This window comes from Tachysurus fulvidraco, chromosome 9 (genome assembly GCF_022655615.1).
Source record: "Tachysurus fulvidraco isolate hzauxx_2018 chromosome 9, HZAU_PFXX_2.0, whole genome shotgun sequence".
In the NCBI taxonomy this organism is placed as follows: domain Eukaryota; kingdom Metazoa; phylum Chordata; class Actinopteri; order Siluriformes; family Bagridae; genus Tachysurus; species Tachysurus fulvidraco.
This window is the reverse complement of record NC_062526.1, coordinates 7,418,459-7,440,043: the sequence shown is the minus strand read 5'-3', so window position 1 is coordinate 7,440,043 and position 21,585 is coordinate 7,418,459. Positions and strand designations below refer to the sequence as shown.

General features: G+C 39.4%; 1 protein-coding gene across 1 annotated transcript in view; it reads right to left on the bottom strand.

Annotated features, from left to right (window-relative positions):
- Window positions 1-21,585, bottom strand: part of antxr2a (ANTXR cell adhesion molecule 2a) — a 41,504-nt gene that overhangs the window by 8,827 nt on the left and 11,092 nt on the right. The window contains exons 11-16 of the mRNA XM_027138404.2: window positions 20,910-20,988; window positions 20,569-20,664; window positions 17,471-17,515; window positions 17,215-17,310; window positions 15,289-15,453; window positions 14,440-14,520 (exon numbers count right to left, since the gene is read on the bottom strand). Of these exons, the coding sequence (XP_026994205.1) occupies window positions 14,440-14,520; window positions 15,289-15,453; window positions 17,215-17,310; window positions 17,471-17,515; window positions 20,569-20,664; window positions 20,910-20,988 (562 nt within the window). The remainder of the gene's footprint in view (window positions 1-14,439; window positions 14,521-15,288; window positions 15,454-17,214; window positions 17,311-17,470; window positions 17,516-20,568; window positions 20,665-20,909; window positions 20,989-21,585) is intronic.

Here is a 21,585-nt window from a genome sequence, read left to right as displayed (position 1 = left end):
GCACAACAATGGGGCACTAACAAATAAATTTAAAGCTCAAAACTGAATATTTTCAGTCTGCAGTGGTCTACGTTCATAATATTAAACTTTCCCTTTATGTCAAAAATATTTAAAGAATAACTAAAATTTCTCACCCAAGCGTCACCTGCTAGTAAACAGCTCAGAAAGCCTTTTCCCATAAAAACTGCCCAGGTGACGTCACAGAAAGCGTGCAGATGTTTCCTAATCACTATCCTTCCTCTTTCCCCAGAATATTTTTGTCAGGGTAAGGGTTCATCATTGCCAGATAACAGCTCTGGGCACCATCCCCTGGTTGTTTGAGAGAAAATGCCAGTCGTTTTGGCGGAGTGCGGACGCTCACAGACGGCACAGCCGGGCACAGATGGCACTAATGGACAAGTGAAATCCAACAGAGGGAGCGGGACCGAGCCGCAGAGGAAGCGTCATTCCAAATAGCTGCGGTGAAAGCCAGGCCCCCATACCATCTTCCACTGGGGCTACTGCTGCAGAGCTTCAAGCATAAAGAATTTAAAGTGATAAAATAATCATGATGAAGGCCAGGGTGTTGTTTGGAAAAGAATTAGTTGGATCACATAGAAAAGCATTTGATTTTTTTAGTGTTATTAATATTTATGTTAAACTAGGTGAAATGGCAGGTGAAATGAGGACGAAGCAGAGTCAGCTGGATAGGAAAATGTTCCCACCAAGATCTGAGACAGCTATAAAAAGTATTACATTTTTTTTTTTTAAAAATCAGGCAATTTTTGTCCAAGATTGATAAAAAGAGATAATTATGGAAGCAATCTGTAGTTATGTAGAAAACTGAATACTTTTTCAATCTCACCTGCAGAAATTTATGTGTATTTATTTAAGTCAAATGTAACAACAGTCATAATGAATTGCCTGAAAAATTATTTCTGCAATTTCTACAATTTTATAGTATATAAATCACTATAGTACAAAAGTGTTGAGAGATTGATACAGTGGTCCTCTTATGAAAAATGATTTGTTTTATGTATAGGGGAGGCACAGTGGCTTAGTGGTTAGCATATTTGCCTCACACCTCCAAGGTTGGGGGTTCGATTCCCACCTCTGCCTTGTGTGTGTGTGGAGTTTGCATGTTCTCCCCGTGCCTCTGGGGTTTCCTTCCCCGGTCCAAAGACATGCATGGTAGGTTGATTGGCATCTCTGGAAAATTGTCCGTAGTGTGCGAGTGTGTGTGTGAATGAGAGTGTGTGTGTGCCCTGCGATGGGTTGGCACTCCGTCCAGGGTGTATCCTGCCTTGATGCCCGATGATGCCTGAGATAGGCACAGGCTCCCCGTGACCCGAGAAGGTCGGATAAGCGGTAGAAAATGAATGAATGAATGTTTTACTGTATGTATTTTCTGCCATCAATGGCAAAGATCAATGTCTTTTCTTTCTTTCTGTAAAGCTGTTACAGAAAAGAAACCAGCAGGCAAAAAGTGCACCGATATTCCACCATGTCACTTTACGTATCATTATCAGAGTAAGTAAATACATCTACAGCCCTCTTAGCATGTCTGCATACTTCTCTTGATTTCCTCTGAGAAACTCAAGACACAGCAAAGGAGCATCAAAAAGAAAAAAGCTTATGGGCTCATCAGTGCTTTATACTGTCTCCAGGCTGTCTTTTTCTATGGCTTGGCCTACAAAAAGCATAAGCGTACATAGATTCAATCTCAATTCCAAAGCACATTTCAGACAAGAAGGTGAGTGTACAAATTTAAACAATTTCTCAGCTAAAGATCATGTAAAGAGCTCATTCACTAGTCAATCGTATTTGACACATTTACATGAGTGTAAATTGTAAATGTAATGTAAATGTAATTGCATGTGGGTGGGTGCACAGTCCCCAGTTTGTCTTGCCGTATACCAGCATGATGGTGGTCAGGGGTCGCATACGATCTTAGCAAGGGGAAGAGCGAGTCATGCGACAAGGGCAGCGATAATTGGAGGGAGCTGTCAGGATGGAGCATCGGTGTGTGTGTGTGCAAGAGTCCTGCCATTTGGACACGTCGGTGCACATGTGCCAGGAAGCCCGCCCTCCCATGGGGTGGCACACATTAAAGCCTGTGATGAGGCTAATGTGGGCAGAAATGGCTTTGGCACACAGCCCATGAGGGTTCCATGCCTTGACCTATCAAAACAGCTTCGATGTAAAGGCAGATGTACAGCTATTCTTACAGCCAGATGTACAGCGCAGATCAACATTGCATCAGGATTTTCAATGTAATTATACTGGCTGCAAAAAGTAGATTATCTGTTCATTATTAGGTGCAGATTGTGAGGTTTTCTTTATCTCTTGATGATGTGGTTACCTAGTGGCTAAGGTGTTGGACTACCACCTGGAAGGCTGCAAGGTCGAATCCCAGGTCCACTAAGCTGCCTCCACTGGGCCCCTGAGAAAGGCCCCTGAGACTCCCATTTGCTTATAAAACTCTGGATAAGGGTGTCTGCAGATGGTGTAAATGTTAAGCTTACAGTAGAGTCAGAATGACTTAATTCAATGATCATAAATGACCCAAATTTGATTTACATTCATGATCATTTCTTAATTGAGATAATTTGTTCAGGTAAAAAAAAAATACACTTCATGTTAATCTATAATGCTAGCTGTTAAAAAGTAATGTTTTTCATCTATACCTACTTTAAGCACCCATAAAGCATTAATAAGCATTGCAAAGATAGAGAAAGACATACAGGATGTAAATGATGTACTGTAAGCCAATCTCAAAATAATGAAATGATAAACCCTTTTTAAATACATGTATTGCTTTGTCTTTACATGGGTCTGAGAAGTGAAAAGAACTGTTATTGTTTTTGTTGTTAAGTCACCTGTTATTAAGACTGTAATATCTGATCCTTTAATACCTGTATCAATGAGGTACTGCAAAATGTCCCACTGTCCATCTGCCATCTTAAACTTTGACTGGTGTGTTGAACTGGGGCATGGAAGTCTGAATTGTAACTTGAATTGGAGCATGGAAGCCTTTATTGTCACCACATATACATTACAACACAGTGGAATTCTTTTCTTTGCAAATCCCAACTGAGAAGGTTGTGGTTGAAGTACAGGGGCAGCTATGATATAGCACCCCTGGAGCAGGGAGGGTTAACAGTGGCAGCTTGGCAGTGCTGGGGCTTGAACCCTGATCCTTCAATCAACAACCCAGAGCCACTACTGGCCATTTGATTTCTAAAGTCCATATATGAGTCAAATTTATCTTTTGACCATTAAAGTAAAGTAGTTCATTTCTAGCACTATTTTAATGGACCTATACAACTTTCTTAAAGTGCAATTAATAAGGTGTAAGTAAAAGCAAACTAATAATTTGTTCTTAGTGAGAAAGCCTCTAATGACACCTCAAGAATCACCAATGCTAAACAGATTGACTGATCCTTGAACTGTCTTGCTTTATTGATCCTATGCCTTCGGGATAGGAACATGACGGGAGTGGAACCTAATGTATATTCAACAAAATGTGTTGTGTTGTTCCTTCTAAAGTGCTTTCCTGCCTACCTTTTTCTATAAAGATGTTATTTGAATTACTGTATCTATCTGCGCTAGTCTGACCATTCTCCTCTGACCTCGATTACTGCAAGGTATTGCTGCACAGATAACTGCTACTGACTTGCAAAAAAAAAAAATTTAAATAAAATATAAAAATCGCACATTTTCAGTATAGATTCTAGACTGTGTGTGAATTCTTTTTTAAGCATTCTGAGTTTGACCTATATCTGATGATAAGCGCATGAATGAACAGGTGTCTAGCTATGCCTATTAAAGTGGCCATTGAGGATTTATACCAATTCATTTTCCTCAGCTTGAAATGACAGTAACAAAATGTGTTGTGTAAAGACTACTACTCAAAAAAAGAGCAGAATAGAGAACGTTGATTGCTGTTTTCTAAGTTGTGTTCGAACATCAAGGGAAAAAATAGCGTGTTGCTGGAGAGTTCATAACTCACGTCCCTTGTTTATTTGCACAAAAAATAACCATGCAAATCTATCTTTAATTTATAACTCTGGCTTGTCTTAAGATGTTAATTCATTCCCGTTTCCTTGCCAAAATTTTACCTCTAAATTATGACACAGAAAAGTTGTTTGTTATTTACTACCACAAAAGCACCAGAGAATGAAAATACACCCGGGCTTCTGGAGCTGCTATGCTCAGTAGAAAACGTTGACGATAAAACACCTTGTTGCGTCGACTGAGGAAAATATGCTTATCAAGCCGCATGGTAATTTAAGCTGTAAATAACGTGATTGCTGCATGGCCGCAGAGAATACGTAGCAGCGTGAAGCCGCTCCAGGCTACGCCAAATTAAGGAGGAGGCATGAGGCTGTTTGAATTGGGTTAATGTGACCTGAGCTGCTCAGACAACACACTGGCGAGAGGGTAGCAGAGTGCTCCAACATGGTTGTAGGAATGTATGACAAGGTAAAGATTACAATGCCGAGCAAACTCATTGTATTAGATGTGGAAAAGAACTTACGTAATCGTTTGCTGGCATGTTTTAACGTATTTACATTTTTCTGTGTCTCATTGTTGAGGCCGACTATTTATACGGTACCAAAGACTATTGTACATACAAACCCACCTAGTATTACAAGTAACTAGTTCTGACACTGGCACTTCCACTTAGACCTGAAGCTGTCTCATTTGCACAATCAGAGCCTCCACTGCTTATAGTGATGTGTGCACTCCTGCCTCTTTTGCTCACCTCTTGACACAAAGATGTGCTGTGACCTTTATTACAGCAACTGCACTGACCTTCTGGAAAATAATATGCACCACAGTCTTCACATTATTTGTAGTGTAAAACATTCCACCTCCACTCTTTTTCAGTCCTGGGTTTTCTTTCCCATCTGCTTCTTTTTAGTCTCTTGTTTTTTTTTGTTTTGTTTTTGTCTTATGTACAAACTATAACGGGGATCTTTACTAAAAACCCTGATGTTGTTACATACCTACTTGTTTGAATTTGGATAGAAATGTAAATAAGAAATATATTATACCTTTACCGCAATGAATATTCATTGTAGCAAGAAAGAGAAAGAACTCATCCATATGGTCACTTAATATGGAAGCTCAGTAAATCCAAACACACATGGCTCACATTCTTCTGCAGTTCATGAAAGGAGCTAATCAGCCCTGGGATTTTCCTTCAAGACCAACATTTCTAGCTCTATGCTGGTTAAATGAGATGCACAGAAAAAGTGCACTACTCCAGCTGTTGTCCAGTATCCAGGCTCGTCTCTGTACACATATGTAGTAAACTGCTGAGGGGGTGTAACACAAGAGGAACAGGTGTTCCCTGTAGGTGGTGCCAAAAAGCAACCACAACCTTCACTGTACCTCCAGAATCAGAAACACAAAGGTTCTGCCATTATGCTAGTGACTCCTGTGTGATCAGCAGGAAGGCATGTTGCTGTTGCAGTGAATTGAGCTGGCTGTGAAATTCTCCAGAAAAATCTCCAATACAGTAAACTAGCCAACTGACTTTTGTAACTGACCTTGTAAAAGACAGAACTTTCAAAAATGAAGGTCTGTCGTTGACAGATGTTTCTCTGATACGCTTACTGAAATATATCGCTGTTGTGCATGGGTGGTGAGACCGGCCATGCTGTAAGGTTTAGATACAGTGTCCCTGAAAAAGAGACAGGAGTCAGGGCTAGAGGTAGCCGAACTGAAGATGTTGAGGTTCTCTTTGGGAGTGACAAGATTGGACAGGATTAGGAATGAGTACAGCAGTGGGACAACTCATGTTGGACATTTGGGGGACAAAGTTAGAGAGGCCAGATTAAGATGGTTTGGACATGTTCAGAGGTGAGTATATTGGTAGGAGAATGTTGGGCATGGAGCTGCCAGGCAGGAAGCAAAGAGGACGGCCAAAGAGGAGGTATATGGATGTAATTAATGAGGATATGAAGCTAGTGGGTGCAAGTGTTGAGGATGCAGAAGACAGGGATAGGTGGAGAGAGATGATTCGCTGTGGCAACCCCTGAAGGGAAAAGCCGAAATCAGAAAAAGAAGATCGCTGTTGTGCGTGCCTGTAATATGCTTTAAGGTTTATAAATACACTTAATAAAATCATTTGACAGTTAAATATAGAGTTGTGATGATTACCCTGATATTTTATCCACAGTTTTTATAGCACAATTTTGCTATGCAAAACATGTTGACATATTCCGCTGGAAGTATATTCGGCTGCATTGCATGTGTGTTATGCTAACACTCACAAATATGCATCTAGAACATTTCAGGGAAAGTTCAACCCTGAAATCCCCCACAACTACACCTCTGCTTCGTAGCTCACTGTGGACTAGAGCTAACATGGCAACGTCCGCACATCCTCTAAGGGCACGGAGTCTGCATTCAGATATGCAGATGTCATGATAATGAGATGCCTCCTCAGACTTGCCTTGCTAAGACTGCAAATGTCTCTATCTGCAAGTGTGTGTGTGTGTGTGTGTGTGTGTGTGTGTGTGTGTGTGTGTGTGTGTGTGTGTGTGTGTGCACACATTCCAGTTTGTTTACCCCTTGAACCAAATACAGGCGGCAGCTTCACCCTATCTCTCATTCACTCCCTTTAAATGGAATTTGCTATTGGGAAATGCTATTTATTTTGCTATGGGCAAAGCAGGGCAAGGGCATTTGCTCAATGTTTTAATGCCACCATTCACCAACAGCGGGTGTCTAACTGCGGGTGTGTATGCGCCTGTGTGTGTTTGCAAACGAGGGGAGTGCGACTGCATGAATGTGAGAGTGTGTGTGAACAGGGGGGAGGGCCGCCTATTAAATGGAGGATGACAGGGAGTAATTATTCTAATGCGCTACATGGCAGACTAAAGCGGAAGGCCTAGGCTGAGGTGTCAGCTGTGAGTCATTATGGCTGACACGCGCTGGATTCTGCAGAGGCAGCTGTCTCTCTCCCAGGTGGGCTGACAGAGGCCACCAACAGGGCCACCGCTAGAACCGAGTCTTGTAGGTGGTGCACGCTGGCTAATGGACAAGGTGTTAAAGGGCAACTGCTTAAATACTTTGTAGCCTGAGTCCTGTATGAGCACAAGATTGAGCACTTAGCTCAAGTCTGGGTCTCTGGTTTTCACTAGATAATAGACATGCCACTGGACACGATTAACCCCGAGTCTAATTTGTGGTACTTGCTGGCTGATGGACAAACCATACAAAGTCATTTTGTGACAAAAGGACCTATGAAAATTCTTACAAAAAGTTACTGTCTAACTTCGGCAAATTGGGGTGTGAATAAATACTGGTATGGAAATTAAAATAAGGAAATTGCTATCTCAGCTAAACAACAACAACAACAACAACAACAACAACAACAACAACAATAATAATCAGTAATTTAAATCCACAAACAATACAAATAATACCTTACCAATATTTCTTTCGAAATTCTTCTATTTATTTATTTGTTTGTTTGTTTGTTTGTTTATTTATTCATTCATCAACACTGTTATATAATTCATGTATTTCATATCCCAGAAAAACCATGGAAAGAAAAAAACATTAACTATACTGTTAGAGACTGCAAAATATCTGTTAAAGGTCTACACTTTATGCAGTATTTGGCCAACGGAGATAGTATCAGTATTAACGTGTGCAGGAATGAATAAATTAAAATGCAAGTGAAATTCCTTTCAATTCGAACATCACTAAAACATTACTAAGATGTATGATGAAGGTGTGGTAACGTTTATACTGGTTTTCTGCATGCACACAGACATGTTGTTTACAGTAATGTGTAAAAGCAGTTTTTTTTTCTCGTGAATTTCCGGACCGGATTGCAAGTCTTGAAGCTGCACGATGACTCAAATCAGGCAGTGCTGTTTTCGGCTTCTATATTTTTACACACTGACTGCAAAGACTTCCTCTTTGATCATCTGACAACAAAACAGCTTTCCTGAGCTTATACTAAACTCTACATCACTTGTCTAGTTCTGAGTCCTAGCCTGGCTTAATTCTGCCTACACCTTTATCTATCAGCTGAGGTTCTGTTACATGACCACTACAATCAGCTGAAGAAGGGAAGATACTCAGAAAAATCCAGGAATCATGTACATAAGTCATATTTTATCCACTAAAAATAAAATGTTAGATTCCTAAGATTAAACATTTTATAATATGAGAAAAAAATGAAACTCTCAACTATGAGTACATACAATGAAGTTACATGTGTTGTCTTCAAATGCAAGAGATGAATACTGCGCCTGATGTGTATCATTAAGATTCATTAAGGGGAGTAAAAATGCATGTGCGCACACACACACACACACACACACACACACCACACACACACGACACAGACAGACAATGTGCAAGGTATCTTTTCCCCCCTCCCTCCCTTCCTCCCTCCCATTAATGGTAGTTTGCATGAGGCTGAGTGAAAGCATCACATGTCATCAGTGGCCTCATCGTTTATCGCTTTCTTCAGTATAGACAGAGTAACCTTCAGAAACCTGCTGACCACCGTTTTACATCTTAATTAGCGCTGGTGTCAGTCATGGATAGTTTCTTTCATCTTAATTCGAAAAGACACAGCGGCGGAAAATACGATTCTGCGTCACCATTTGGTCCGGATGTGTACACAATAAGTAACGGTAATTTAAATAACTAAATAATTGATGTTATCTGAAAGAATTTTTCACAGTGCCGTGTGACAGATGCCTTTCGAAAGGACGGGAACATCTGATGAAATATAACTAATAAGACCACAAGAGAGCATCTGCATCTGTGCACACACTGAGTGGGATTCAGTACAAGTTACATGTTGTTTTGAGACTTGCGAATACAGATTACAGGAAAGAAAACAGTGCACCATTTTTTATGTCTCTCTTTTGTCCAGACGAACCTGAAAGTCCACGAGACTGAACTATTCACTCGGTAATGATATATGGAGCAGGACGACCTATAAGTCATTAAAGTTGACATCATCATTAAGGTTAGATTATAAAATGTTACCATTAGCATCATAGCCATCCATAATGATGATGAATGCCATATAATTTGAAATGTATAACTATTTTCTGCCATACCATAATATTCCAGCCCAATGAGTAAAGGATCTAGAAGGGCAGGATAGTTTATTAAAAATGTATTTATTGATTGATTGATTTATTTTATGTTCCCATTAAAGTTTTTTTTGTATTTTTCTAGTTAAAAAGTTGTTTTTGGTTCATAATAAATTATAATTGAACTACATATTTAAAGCTATTTCAATAATCAATGCAGAAAATATTAGGATCATCCAAAATTGGACATGTGCCTGAATCTGATCAGGTTATTCTGATTTATTTATTTATTCAGATTCAGCAAATGAAATTATTTTTTAAAAGCAAGCTATTTACGGTTAAAATCTTAATCATAATGTGCTTCAGTGTCCAAATATGAAGCTGAAAAGGTCGACAATGTGGTGCTGTAAAATGTTTTAAAAAAGAAAAAAATTTCAAATATTACTCGTCATTTCTGGTGAAATAAAAGTGACACTAAAAATATTTATTTTGCTTTCTGGAGTCACACACGTCACATCGTTGTTCTTGTAAATAAGTGCTGTTGCAAATATTTCTTTTAGAAATAAATATTTTCTAAACACCTTTTTTTAAAAGACAAACATATTTCTAAAATTATATGAAGTAAAATAAATATATTGCGAATGATATGTTGAATGCAGAATAAAATTTCATCGCACTAAAAATACATTATATACATATATTAATGTAATACATTAATAAAAATATGATTCACATACAATTATTCTCTCGCTTTTTAAATGCTCATTAGATGCTCTGTCTCAATATTGAGCACATTTCACTCGTTGATTATTGCAGAAAATAATACTTGAAGCGACGCATAGTAAAGTTCTATATATCTATATATACAAACATATTTCCCATTTTATCACATTAAAAATTCAAATGATTCAGATGAAGAGCAGAAGGCATTATAATACATTACTGATTCGCTGTGTGATTTCTATGCAAGTCTGACACATGGAGACATAAATCTGTGCAACAAACTGGCCCACAAAAAAAGCTGACATTAACAATAACGTGAATTAATTGCAAGCGTGATTCCTGGTCTCACTGCAATCAAGAAAGAAATCAGAACGTACATCACGTCTGACTGAGAAAAGGGAACTTCAATGGAGAAATCGGTGGGAATCGACCCAAAATATTCACCGACACAAACAAACAAACAAACAAAAAAATGTTTCGAAATAAAATATTTGGTAAAAATCTTTGCATTAGAACAAAATCAACTGATCTGTGAATCTTCCGAAAAAAGAAATAGTAAAATAAAAATGACATAAAAAAGGTTATTCTCAGGATTGCTAATAGTGAATACAGAGCTCTCATTTAATATTCTACAATAATTAGTTCCAAAGTAATAATTAAAAACAATCATGTTTTATAAATCATTATAAAACAATACAAATAAACCAGCACAACAAATATGCTCATTTTTTCGTAAGAAGTGTAAGTGGTTAAGAAGTCAATATCAGCAGATTCGATCCTCTTTCCCCATAGCTCAGATCATCTTATTCTCTATTTGCTTTTCTCAATCCCTTCTTCTCAGAGCCACATTTCCAAAAACTGACGTGGGCTCACTGGGGTCCCCCGTCTAATCCTGTTACCAGCAGGCCTGGCTGTGCGGGGAGCCTTGCAGCTTAACACGGCGCACATTACCAAATTTACAACCAGCCGCCCGGACATCTGCCCTACTTTCCTGCAGTTCGCGTGCCGAAATATATCGGATAGGAAATAAAAGGAGGGGGCAGATCTTATCTGGTTCAAAGAGCGAGGGGCCATTTCGTTAGAATCGGCAAGCCTCTGCCACCGTTAAAGCTGTCACTTCTCTTCTGGGGCCGAAGCGGCTGAATGAAAGTGTCAGCCTTCGACATGCCGCTTGTTAGTGGGAACTGGAAACGTCCACTGATAACGCTAATGAGGAGGACTAACACACCTATTGTTCCCTCGATCTCCCCCCACACCCCCAAACACAATTCTCCCATTATAGCATTTCCACACCAGCTACTTAAAGGCAATAAAAGGCCAAAGAGGCTGAGCGGAGGTGATTCGGAGAAAGACAGAGAGACAGACAGAAAGAGAGCGAGAGAGAGAGAGAGAGGTGGAGGAGTCAAACTTCGGTAATTGTGCTTTAACGCTGGCTCCTTTTTCGAAACACTTCATTATTTGTGATGCTATGGTTTAATTCCAATTACCCTGTTAATTAGAAATCTCATGCTCTCTGATCTAGGGTACTTAACACCATTTGCATTTTTTTTTTCGCAACAAGACTGCTTTCAGTTCATCACGGAGTCGGTTCATTATATTTAATACAGCACGGCATTTAGTATAGTGTTTGTCATGAAATAATACACCTGTAATATATTCTGTTATGTATTTACAAACAGTTATTAGTCTCTGTTGTTAGATCTTTTCCTATTTAGCTGTCTCCCTTCTCTTTTTTCGCTTTATTCTGATGTAAATACCTAGTGTGTCATCCAATTTAATCAGTAAATTAATGATAATTAATTTGCATAACAAAGGCTTTAATGGAATAGTGAATGCAATAATTTAGGGAGAAAAATCAGGATCTAATTGAGCAGTTTCGTTAATTTCCTCGCTCGGGGAAAAAAAAAAAGGTTGAATAACATGAAAGACCAAATATTTTTATGAAAAGAATGTGCAAAGCCATACAGCTGATGTAAGGAGACAGCATTTGCATAGACTTGTAAATTCGAACCGTATTTACAGCACTGAGACACAGCGTGCGACTCTGCCGATTAAGAGGCTCCTTGCTGAAACTGTCAGGCTTCAGTTCATACTGCTCCAGCTAGTTCATTAGGACTCGAGTTCTCTCACTCGTCTGGGCACAGCACAAACAGTCCAGTATTGTCTATGAGTGCTCATGCCCCGATCCAAGCTCTTACACACTGCCACGGCTAAATCTGGCCATGTGTGTTAAAATCTCAATCTGGCCATGTGTGTCTGAGACCTGAGGGACTCGGCCTGCCAGCCCAGCGACTTAATCTCTTGCTTTTCCTCTCTCGCTGCTACCCTCCTCCGCCAAAATGCTCTTTGCCCATGCCAGTGCTGCTACCCTTGCATCTTCAACACCCATCCACCCCCTCCTAATGGCATTCTTCAAGAGCTGGGCTGCATCTCGCTGCCCGCTCGCAGTCGCTTAATTAAAATGCTCCTGGCACACTGTTTATGTGACCGATGGCTGTTAAATTAAGACACTGTCACAGTGGGCTGCTTTTTTACCCCCGCTCTCTGGAAATCGTGATTCTCGGAATCACGATCACTTTTGTCCGCAGTTAAAATTTCTAGCATTTGAAAAACCGCAACCCGCCTCGTTACAAGTGCTGCCATTAGGAGGCTACAAGTCTGTGAGCGCTAATAAGGTGTTTATGCACGGAATGATTTTAATAGGGTTACAGAGGTGACGCTAAAGTGACATTATATGTATACTTTGAACAAATAGACTGGTTGCTGTTTAAGCAGAAAAAGAAACGCTGCTCGGGCTTAATGTTTCTCAATAGATGTAGATTTAAGGGATGCATCACTTTCCTTGAATTTATGAGAACAGAAACTCATAATTATATGGAACTAAAACAAAAGCTGAGAGCTTTGAAGAATTAGACAGAGCTGTTTCTGAGAAATGGAGCTTCACTGAAATTTTGATCATATTTTCTGCGTAACCAACAGGGAAATGAGAAGCTACGAGTCTTAAAACACACAGGTGGAAATAAGCAGTCCTTTCCTCCCAGTGTGTCTGCGGTGACTTTGCCTTTCTGCGACAGATCGCCAGGGTTAATGTATGTTAATGTATCGTGTATAAAGGAGCTTGTTAGCGGCTTTTTGTAGGCTGCTGCTTTGTAAAACAATAGCGAACCGGTCGTATTGGAGGCGGGTAAGAAAGCCAGGCGGCCGTTCAAAAGGCGCTGACGCTTTCCCCTACCTGCTGTCCCCGGCCGCTCTTTTCCGGAAAAACTCAGCGGCAGATGTTACGGTGCTAAGTTGGCTCTGAAGTGCCTCCCTGGCTCCCAGATCTCCCCAACAACACAGTCAAAGTGCATTAGATCTCTTTATTTGTGCCCCGGGCAAGTGCAGCAGTGCAGCTGTGTCCATCTCCCGCTCTACCTTTGGTGTTGAAGCCCCTCAGGCGGTAAAATGGGAGACCAGTAAGTACTTGGACTGCTTATAAAACCTACAGCTGCTGAGAATCCTGCAGTCTGGCTACAGGCACTGTGTGTGTGCTTGTGTGTGTGTGTGTGTGTGTGTGTGTGTGTGTGTGTGTGTGTGTGTGTGTGTGTGTGTGTGTGTGTGTGTGTGGAGGGGGGTTGAGTGAGAAACAGGGGAATGGTGGGAGGGACCCCAGGGTCCAGGAGCTGAACAGATGTCTGCGACAACCTGCTTCCTTACACCTGTATGAGTCCTTGTAACCCGGCGATCCAGCACTGAAAAATTCATGACCCCGGAGGGTTCCTGTCGGCCATCAAAGCCCCCGCTCTCTCTCTCTTCAGGCGGGGGACTTCTTGAGCTTTGATAATGCTCGCCTGGGCACAGTGCACCTGATGAAGCGCTTTAAAGTCAGTACGCTCAAACTGTGGCCTCGAAAAGCGTGCCAGGAACCTGTTCAGAGTTTTCCAATGGCTCTGAATGTTCCCCAGAGTTGGGCTTGCTTGGGGTTGTTGAGTTTTTAGGGTTTTGTTTAGAAGAAAGGTCATGAATAGTGGCTCAAACTTTAGCTTTGTGTGGGACTTTTCTTTTTAATCCTGTGCCCACACTCATTTCTTCTCCAGTTATCTCTCATTGTACCTCCACACAGTGTGTTCTCATATTGGCTCTTTTTTAATACTCACACGGAGCAGAACGATTTAATTCAAGTACAAGATTTTATCTACGGGCAAACAAGCCTGAGCAAACCAACAGTGATGAATGTTACACAGATGATGATGTGTTAAGAATCTCAGCACTTGCATACATTCTTTATATAACGATTATCTAAATAGACTTTTAAAGGAAATCTCACTAAGGAGAACGTTTGTGTTTTGCACAATGTTGTTGCACTGGTATGTGAAATGCAAGAGGAAGAAAACCCTGCAGCAGTTTAACCGTATTTGGGTGTGAATGTCATCCTGCTCTGAGTGTTTGCAGCTGTTCGGGTGATGTGACACACACACACACACACACACACACACGTGCACGCACACACATAACTGTATGCAGAAATCTGGATTCTTTTTATACACATAATTTCCCTGCCTTTTAATTTATTTATATACCAGCCTGCACTTTTATGATCATGTTCCAGGTTTATCAGTGACATGTTGAATTCTGCATGCAGGTTGTCAGTACACATTACTAGGTTTCTGTGGCCTACCTTTTCTGTACCACTGGGTCTCATGAGGGAAACTCGGTCATACTGTCTTCGCAGAAGAGCCCATAGTGCATCCAGACGACCCTGTGTTTAAAAAAAAAAAAAAGGCTCACTATAAAATATTTAAGCATTCACTGTCCTAAATAGTTTGATTGTTTACTGTAAACAATACCGTTGATAAAATATATCCCGGTGATCACACTACTGAATGGTTCATTGTCCGGTGTTAAGACATGAGAATAATTAACACAGCTGATGCTAATATTGAAGTGTGGTAATAACTGATTACAGTAAACTTTATTAAAAGCATTTATATATATATATAATCCTAATCAGATCATGAAAATATTTACATGAACATCAAATAATTGCCATAAAGAAAATGCTTTTAATAAATATAGTCCCTTTTCTGTAAGCAGGCATTCCAGGAACACAGGAATTATTCAAGAACATCATATGGCTAAATCAAAAATGTAAATATTGTAATGCTGGTCTTCAATATGCAGCTATGCATCTGCCATGTTGAATAGAAAAATGTACATAAGTTTGTGCTGCTTCTTTGATGAGTGAGTTGTTTGTATTTATTCATTTATTTTGAAATCACAAGCAATAATGACATCTTGGAATCACAATTCCAATCGTAATAGACTAAATATTATTACCCAGTAACTTAAGATGTCAACACTACACGCTTGTGAACCATGACATAAGATTTGTACAATAAAATGTCCGATCGAGTATCTTGAAATAAAATGAAAACAGTGTCTCAGACATTTGCAGCTGTATTATAGATTGGAGTTATATATGTATTTGTATATGTTTATGAATTCAAGGCATGTGTGATTATCTCACCTTGATTGGAGTGTACCATTTCGTTTCAGATTGATAGTAAGCAGGTGCAGGTTTGGGCTTATTGGTCGTCGGCTGTTCCACCTCTTCTGGTATTGAAACCACTGCATTCTTGGCTTTTTCCAGTCTCGCCCCCTCCTCTGTTGAGCCCTTCTCACCCCAGCGTACCTGAAACACCCACAGATGTCTTGGTTACCTCAGTTAAAGGGTAATTCTGCTCTTCCGAAATAGAATGTTTGATGAATGTTAAACACTTTAATGTCTTTAATGCTTTAATTCATCACAGCTGTCACGGAGGTGAAATCCTCCGTCTTGCAAACAGGGTACGAGTTTGAATGAATGGGCCACACAGATGGTTAAGTTAGTACAATATAAAACAGATTTTGAGTATCACCTCTGGATATCCTGAAGAGTTTCAGGGGAAAAAAAATGATAAAACAAAAAAAATGAAAGAAGATCTCTCAATGAAAAAATATCCCCCATGCAACGGGTCTCCCTAGCTGTTTTACATTTAAAGAAGGAATACGGTTTGATGTTAAGCACAACTCTCCCCAGGTCCACAGAAGTGTTTCAGAAATGGAGATGGGGCTGTCTAGATGAATAAAAGCTTTGTGCATTAAAGGAACAGGAAAAGCGTTGGACGCCATAAGTCTGGCGCTCACTCTCTCAGACTCCTGGGAAAAAGTTTCCTAAGCTTTTTTTGGAGGGAAATCACAGAGACGCCACCTCTTCACGGGGCTATGGAGAAAGACTAGCAGAGCATGGCAAGCACCTCTTAAAATGCCACTTTCTTTTGAGAAGGAGACAGCAGTGTGGAGAGTATTATGGCTGAACAACAGGGACTGACAAGATGGGCGTCTGTGAGATGAATTCATTAAGCTAGCACAGCGGATCTTAAACCTTTACCATCAACATAAGTTAATAGAATAGGACTTGGCAGAAGTCGAACTTGCAGGAGCCTGTCATCTTAACGGCGTCAGTCAAGGTGTCCTAGATCTAAAAGACTTCTTTTTAAAAGTGGTTCTTTTATACTGTATGGATCAAATTATAATAATGCATTTTAAAACACATATGCTCAATATTGATATTTTTTTAAATCCTTAAAATCTGGTGATCTAAATAGATTTGCAGACTGTAACAGAAGGCCAGAAAAGTCAGAATTTGTGCCACAAAGAGCCAAAGAGTTTTGCAGGTATTCTTTATACATATATTATGCATCTTGAAACTAATGTACTACAGTTAGTTAGTTAGTTGCTATAATTTACTGCCATGTCAGCTACTGAGGCTATCTTCATGGCAAGAACGGTTAATAAGAACTGAAATAACCCAAAATCACAAAGAAATAAATACAGACAAATATAGACAACTTAAATGATTTTTTTTTTACATTAATATATGACAGAAACTCTAAAACTTTTTCTGATGAAACCTTGTAAAATAGCTCTTTAAATGAATTGGCCTCATAAAATGTACTACAGTATATGATGGCTAAAGGTTTGTGTCTATTTTTAAGCATAATTCAGTCATATTCTCCAGGAATACTTGGTGTTTTGTATGAGGCTAAACACACAATTTAGGCACTGTGCACAGGGAAGCAGGCAAAGTGAGCTTCCTTCCCTCATGCATATGTATTTGAGAGAATCGCTCAAAATGCGGGAATTTGGTGCAAAAAAGTGCGAGAAGATATGGGAAGTGAAACTGATTACTTATTCAGTTCAGTGTTGAATGTTGATAGTGATAGCCAAGATATGTGTACAGTTTTTGTCCACCTCCAGAGACTGGTGCAACTTTGTAGCATGTGCGTTGCTCTGATAAATATAGGCAATGTTACCAGATATATGCTTTAGCCTCAGAATTAGGATTTTTCTAAATGGGATTTTTTTCATTTCCTTTTCTTCTTCTTATTTTTTATATTTATTATTTTTTTACCTCCATGCGTTTGATACCCCCGGCCCCTCTTCCTCCATAATACGAAGCATCCACAGTTGGCCATTTCTTCTTTGCAAGTGGACTCTCCTCTGGTTGCTTGAGAAAGAGAGCATTAACATTGCATATTATGAAATAGCATCAATGCATATTTCCTAACAAATCATACATGGTCCATAATTAACACACAATTAACATGAATTCATAAATAAATCAATATAAAACCAGAAAAAAAAATATAATTATTTATTGTACTAACAGGTGGTGGAGGAGGAGGTCTTTGAGGAGGTGGGTCTTTAATAACCTGGCATGAAACAAACAACAGTTTAATTATTTTCAAATAGCAGACACAGCCAGAAATAATGAAATAAAACATCAGGGCTAATGAACATGTTCAGTATGCAGAAACATTGTTCTTAGGCCCTCGCACAGACTCAGAGGAGCAGATTTACAATTGAACAACTGGAGCCTAGCACCTCCTTGTACATTTGATTACAGGGCTGTGCTTGTAAACCAACACAGCGGGCCCCTGGTGCAAAATAAAGAAAAGCTCAAAATCAACTTGTTGACAGGGGAGTCTTTGGGGTGAGCATGGCAGCCCATTTATCTTTTAATTAATTGGATGAGGTTCAGCGCTCCCCAGCAATCCCCCAATCATAAAGTCCTAAGGAGTTAATTAGCTCCAATGATATGCAGAAGGGAGGCTCAGGCTGCACTCCAGACCCTGTCTGTTAGAAGAGTGCCTTGTCCCCTGTGAAAGGAAGAAGCACGTGCACACACGCTTACACACACATCCTGTCAGAATGAACAGGAACTGGTCTTTCTACAGCATTGTTTGTGACATTATATCTGTCACGGTCAAATTGGGTCAAGGGAAAAAAAAAGTTTTCGTATTCGATGACTCTATGAATGCATTAAAGTGCTTTCAAAAGGTTAATTTCTTTTATGACTGAAACTTGCAGTACATATTGGACTCCTGGCAGATATGTTCTTAGCATCTTCCAGCTCTTTACTCTGCACATGCCCTCTAAAGAGAGAGTCAGTCCTTATTCATGAAAGATGGCTAGGCTACCACACTGAGGTTACGCATTTAGGAAATTAGTTTTCAGGGGGAAAAAAAAAACCTTCACTTATTATTACAAATCATAGGTCAAGCAGCTGTTTCATTCCCATTAAAGCCCACTGATACCATTACACCAATGTTGTCATTATATTAATGGAAAATGATCAATTAGACTTAATTAATTACACTCTGACTGTTGGCAAACCCAGGAACATGCGCTGGTGGGGGCTCTGTATAGCAATAATTAACATATTTTAGGGTGAACCTTTGGCTGAAGGATTAACTCTTTTATTGAGCAATTAAGCAAGAGATTTTTATTTCCGTAACATATTGTGGGATAAATAAGGCATTATACAAATCACACCCTGGGCTGTTAGGTTTTCAAATACCTGATGGACAGATGTGCAACAGACAAAAACCCTCTGAAAAGCAGCGTTGTAATTAAATTTCAAAATCACTAAATACTTAGCCATCTGACTCTAGACCGAGTGGCTACAAGCCACTACTGCGAAATCAACCAATCAGGTGTCAAGCAGGCAGCAATCCCATATGGCTTTGGGATAATTGTCCAATTGAAGTTTATAATCTGTTGGTTTCTCTTCTTTACACATCATGCTTTTTCAAGCTGTTTCCTGGCTTCAACTTATCGCAGATGTGGCAGCTAGCACATTTCCAAAAAGAAATGAGGCATTAACACAAACTTAACCTATATGTAAGTAAATACTCGTTTAATTTCATGGGAACGCTTGGTAAAATGGACATCTCTAAATGATGTAATGCTGTTTACATGTCAACAGGAAAAACTTCCCGTGTTATTTTGATGTATAGACTTAATTCTTTCACACTACAAATGTTAGAACATTATTTGGCCTTGCATATGCCTTCAAGTCCAAAAATCAAGGCTAACTCACTACACCCACACTCAAACTGACCTCCAATCTGGCAGCGTTGAGTATCCCACGAAAAATGGGAAAAGGAAGGAGGGTGGGGGAGGATGGCTTGATGCTTCTGAACATATCTGACTGCTGAAAATCTGGCAGGGCTGAGTTTAAATATTAACAAAGCACACATGGCCCTTCTCTTCTGCCGGAGGTCCCTGATGGAGGGAGCAGCAGCTCCTCGACTAAGACAAGCAGAGCCTGGTCCAGACATGCTGCAGGGGGTTTACATTTTAATGCCTTTGTTGGTTTTCCAAAATATGCTTCCATCTCATTCTGGATGAGCTCCCACCAGGTTCTCAAAGAGAGGTGGCGCATATCATTTTGAGCTGCTGCTGTGACGCTCGATTGCTATAGTTCCACAGCGTGCCATCTGTATAGTTCCCTGGTTAAGCCTCTGAAGTGTTGCTTATTTCATTCTTTGAGGTTTGATTTTTTTCCCACCCACGCCATTATATTATTATTTTTTTTTCTTTTGATAGCATTTTTGTATATGATGACATTAACAGACTACAACAGAACTGAATTTCTCAACTGGTGAAAAAAGGTGTTGATTAGTTTTCTAGAACAGCATGGCTCTGGAAGTAGTGCCGGCTTTATTGCAAATCGCACGTTATTAGTGAAAAGTAACGGAGAGAGACTTGAATGCCTGACACTCAACATAATGTGAGCATCTACCATGTGAAAGTGTGCAATTTTGTGGTCTCTACAACAAGATGCTTTTTTATTGTTTTATACGTGCGAGCATGTACATTAATGTGCTTAATGCTGTGTTATAAGAGGAATAAAACTACTGAACCTGATTAGCTCTTACTTAACCAATAAATTATAACAAAGGGTGTATAATTTGTTCACTGAACAACTGCCACAATTGTTTCTTTTTGTTTCCTGCCACATGAAACGATCCTAAGCTCCACCTTATGAAACGTTGACATATAAGAGATATACAGGATGTGGGTAGGTTCCTCCTATCATTGCAGTGTGCCTGTGGCAATTTTTTTTACCACACAAAAACCAAGGATGAGAGCGCAGGTTGTGAGCTGTAGCCGCAAGTGGCCTAGGTTCACCAACCAAGTGATCTTGAGATGTTCTTGGGTGGTGAACATGCAAGAGAGTTACATTGACTTTACAGCAAATAACCAAGTGAGAAAAATCCACTGCTGTGTTCTTACTTTAATAGAATGATGATCTGATCAGAATATTAAACGAGAGAAGGCTAACAGGAGGCCACATGGTAAATGAGAAGAGATAATAATTAAAAATACTCCGCTGGGAAAATCACTGCACAAAGCTTTATCATGAGGAGGATTGGTAGCGGCCAGAAGTATGATGTTCATGTGATATTGTTACACTCACCACAGTGCAGCACAGAGGCCAGAACCACCACATGAGAGCCAGAGCAACAAGGAGCAACAGCACAAGGAATATAATGGCCACGATGGTCCCGTCCGACTGATAAAAAAATAAAATAATTTTAGTGGCATCTATACAGTATGTTTTATATTTGCACTCTCTACATTTTTATTTATCTATTCACCGCTATTCATTCACCTCAGTGTTCTCACATTAGTGCAGTGAGTATCATAACAATGCATTTTCCATTTGTTTTTAACAGTGCAAAATCTCTCTCTAATTCTCTCTCTCACTCACTCACTCACTCTCTCTCACTCTCTAACATCCTTCAAAATAAAACTTACACAAGATGTAGCAGTGATGGTGAAAGGACTAGTAACAAAAGACTTGCCCCCATTCAAGCTGATAAGAACTTCCATTTTTCTAAAGAAATGAAAAACAAGAGTTAAGGTCCTCCAAATGACTTCATACTTTTACTGTGCATTAAAACAAAGAATTGATATGACAAAAAAAGTAGCCAAGACATAATTTAAAACATATAGAGAAACAAATCTTACTATTACAAGTTAAGATTGTCATACTTTGTCAGTAATGGTATCTGTATCTTGCACAAATTTTTTTCAAAAAGACAAAAAAAAGGATTTATTCTGTGAAAAATAAGAAGCTGGATTGTGCATGTAATTAGTACCTAATGATAAATGACACTGTATTTTCTATACGTCTTTTATGCAAGAGAAAATAAAAAAATTCAAGCCAAAACCTTCTCATTCTGTACGATAGGTTTCAATCCGTGTCAAAAATACCACACAGTTCGCTATAATATTTTATAATCCAGCTACACAGAACATCTACAATGATATAATAGAATATAAATTAGATTCCGTACTTGATGTATTTCAACTTGTTTGAACTTTTTTTTATGACATGGTAATTCATAAATCCTAAACATTTACTCCAAAATTTGGTTTAATGCAGCATTCAAACATTTTTGAATTGTCTGCCTTTATTATGGCTGTAAAT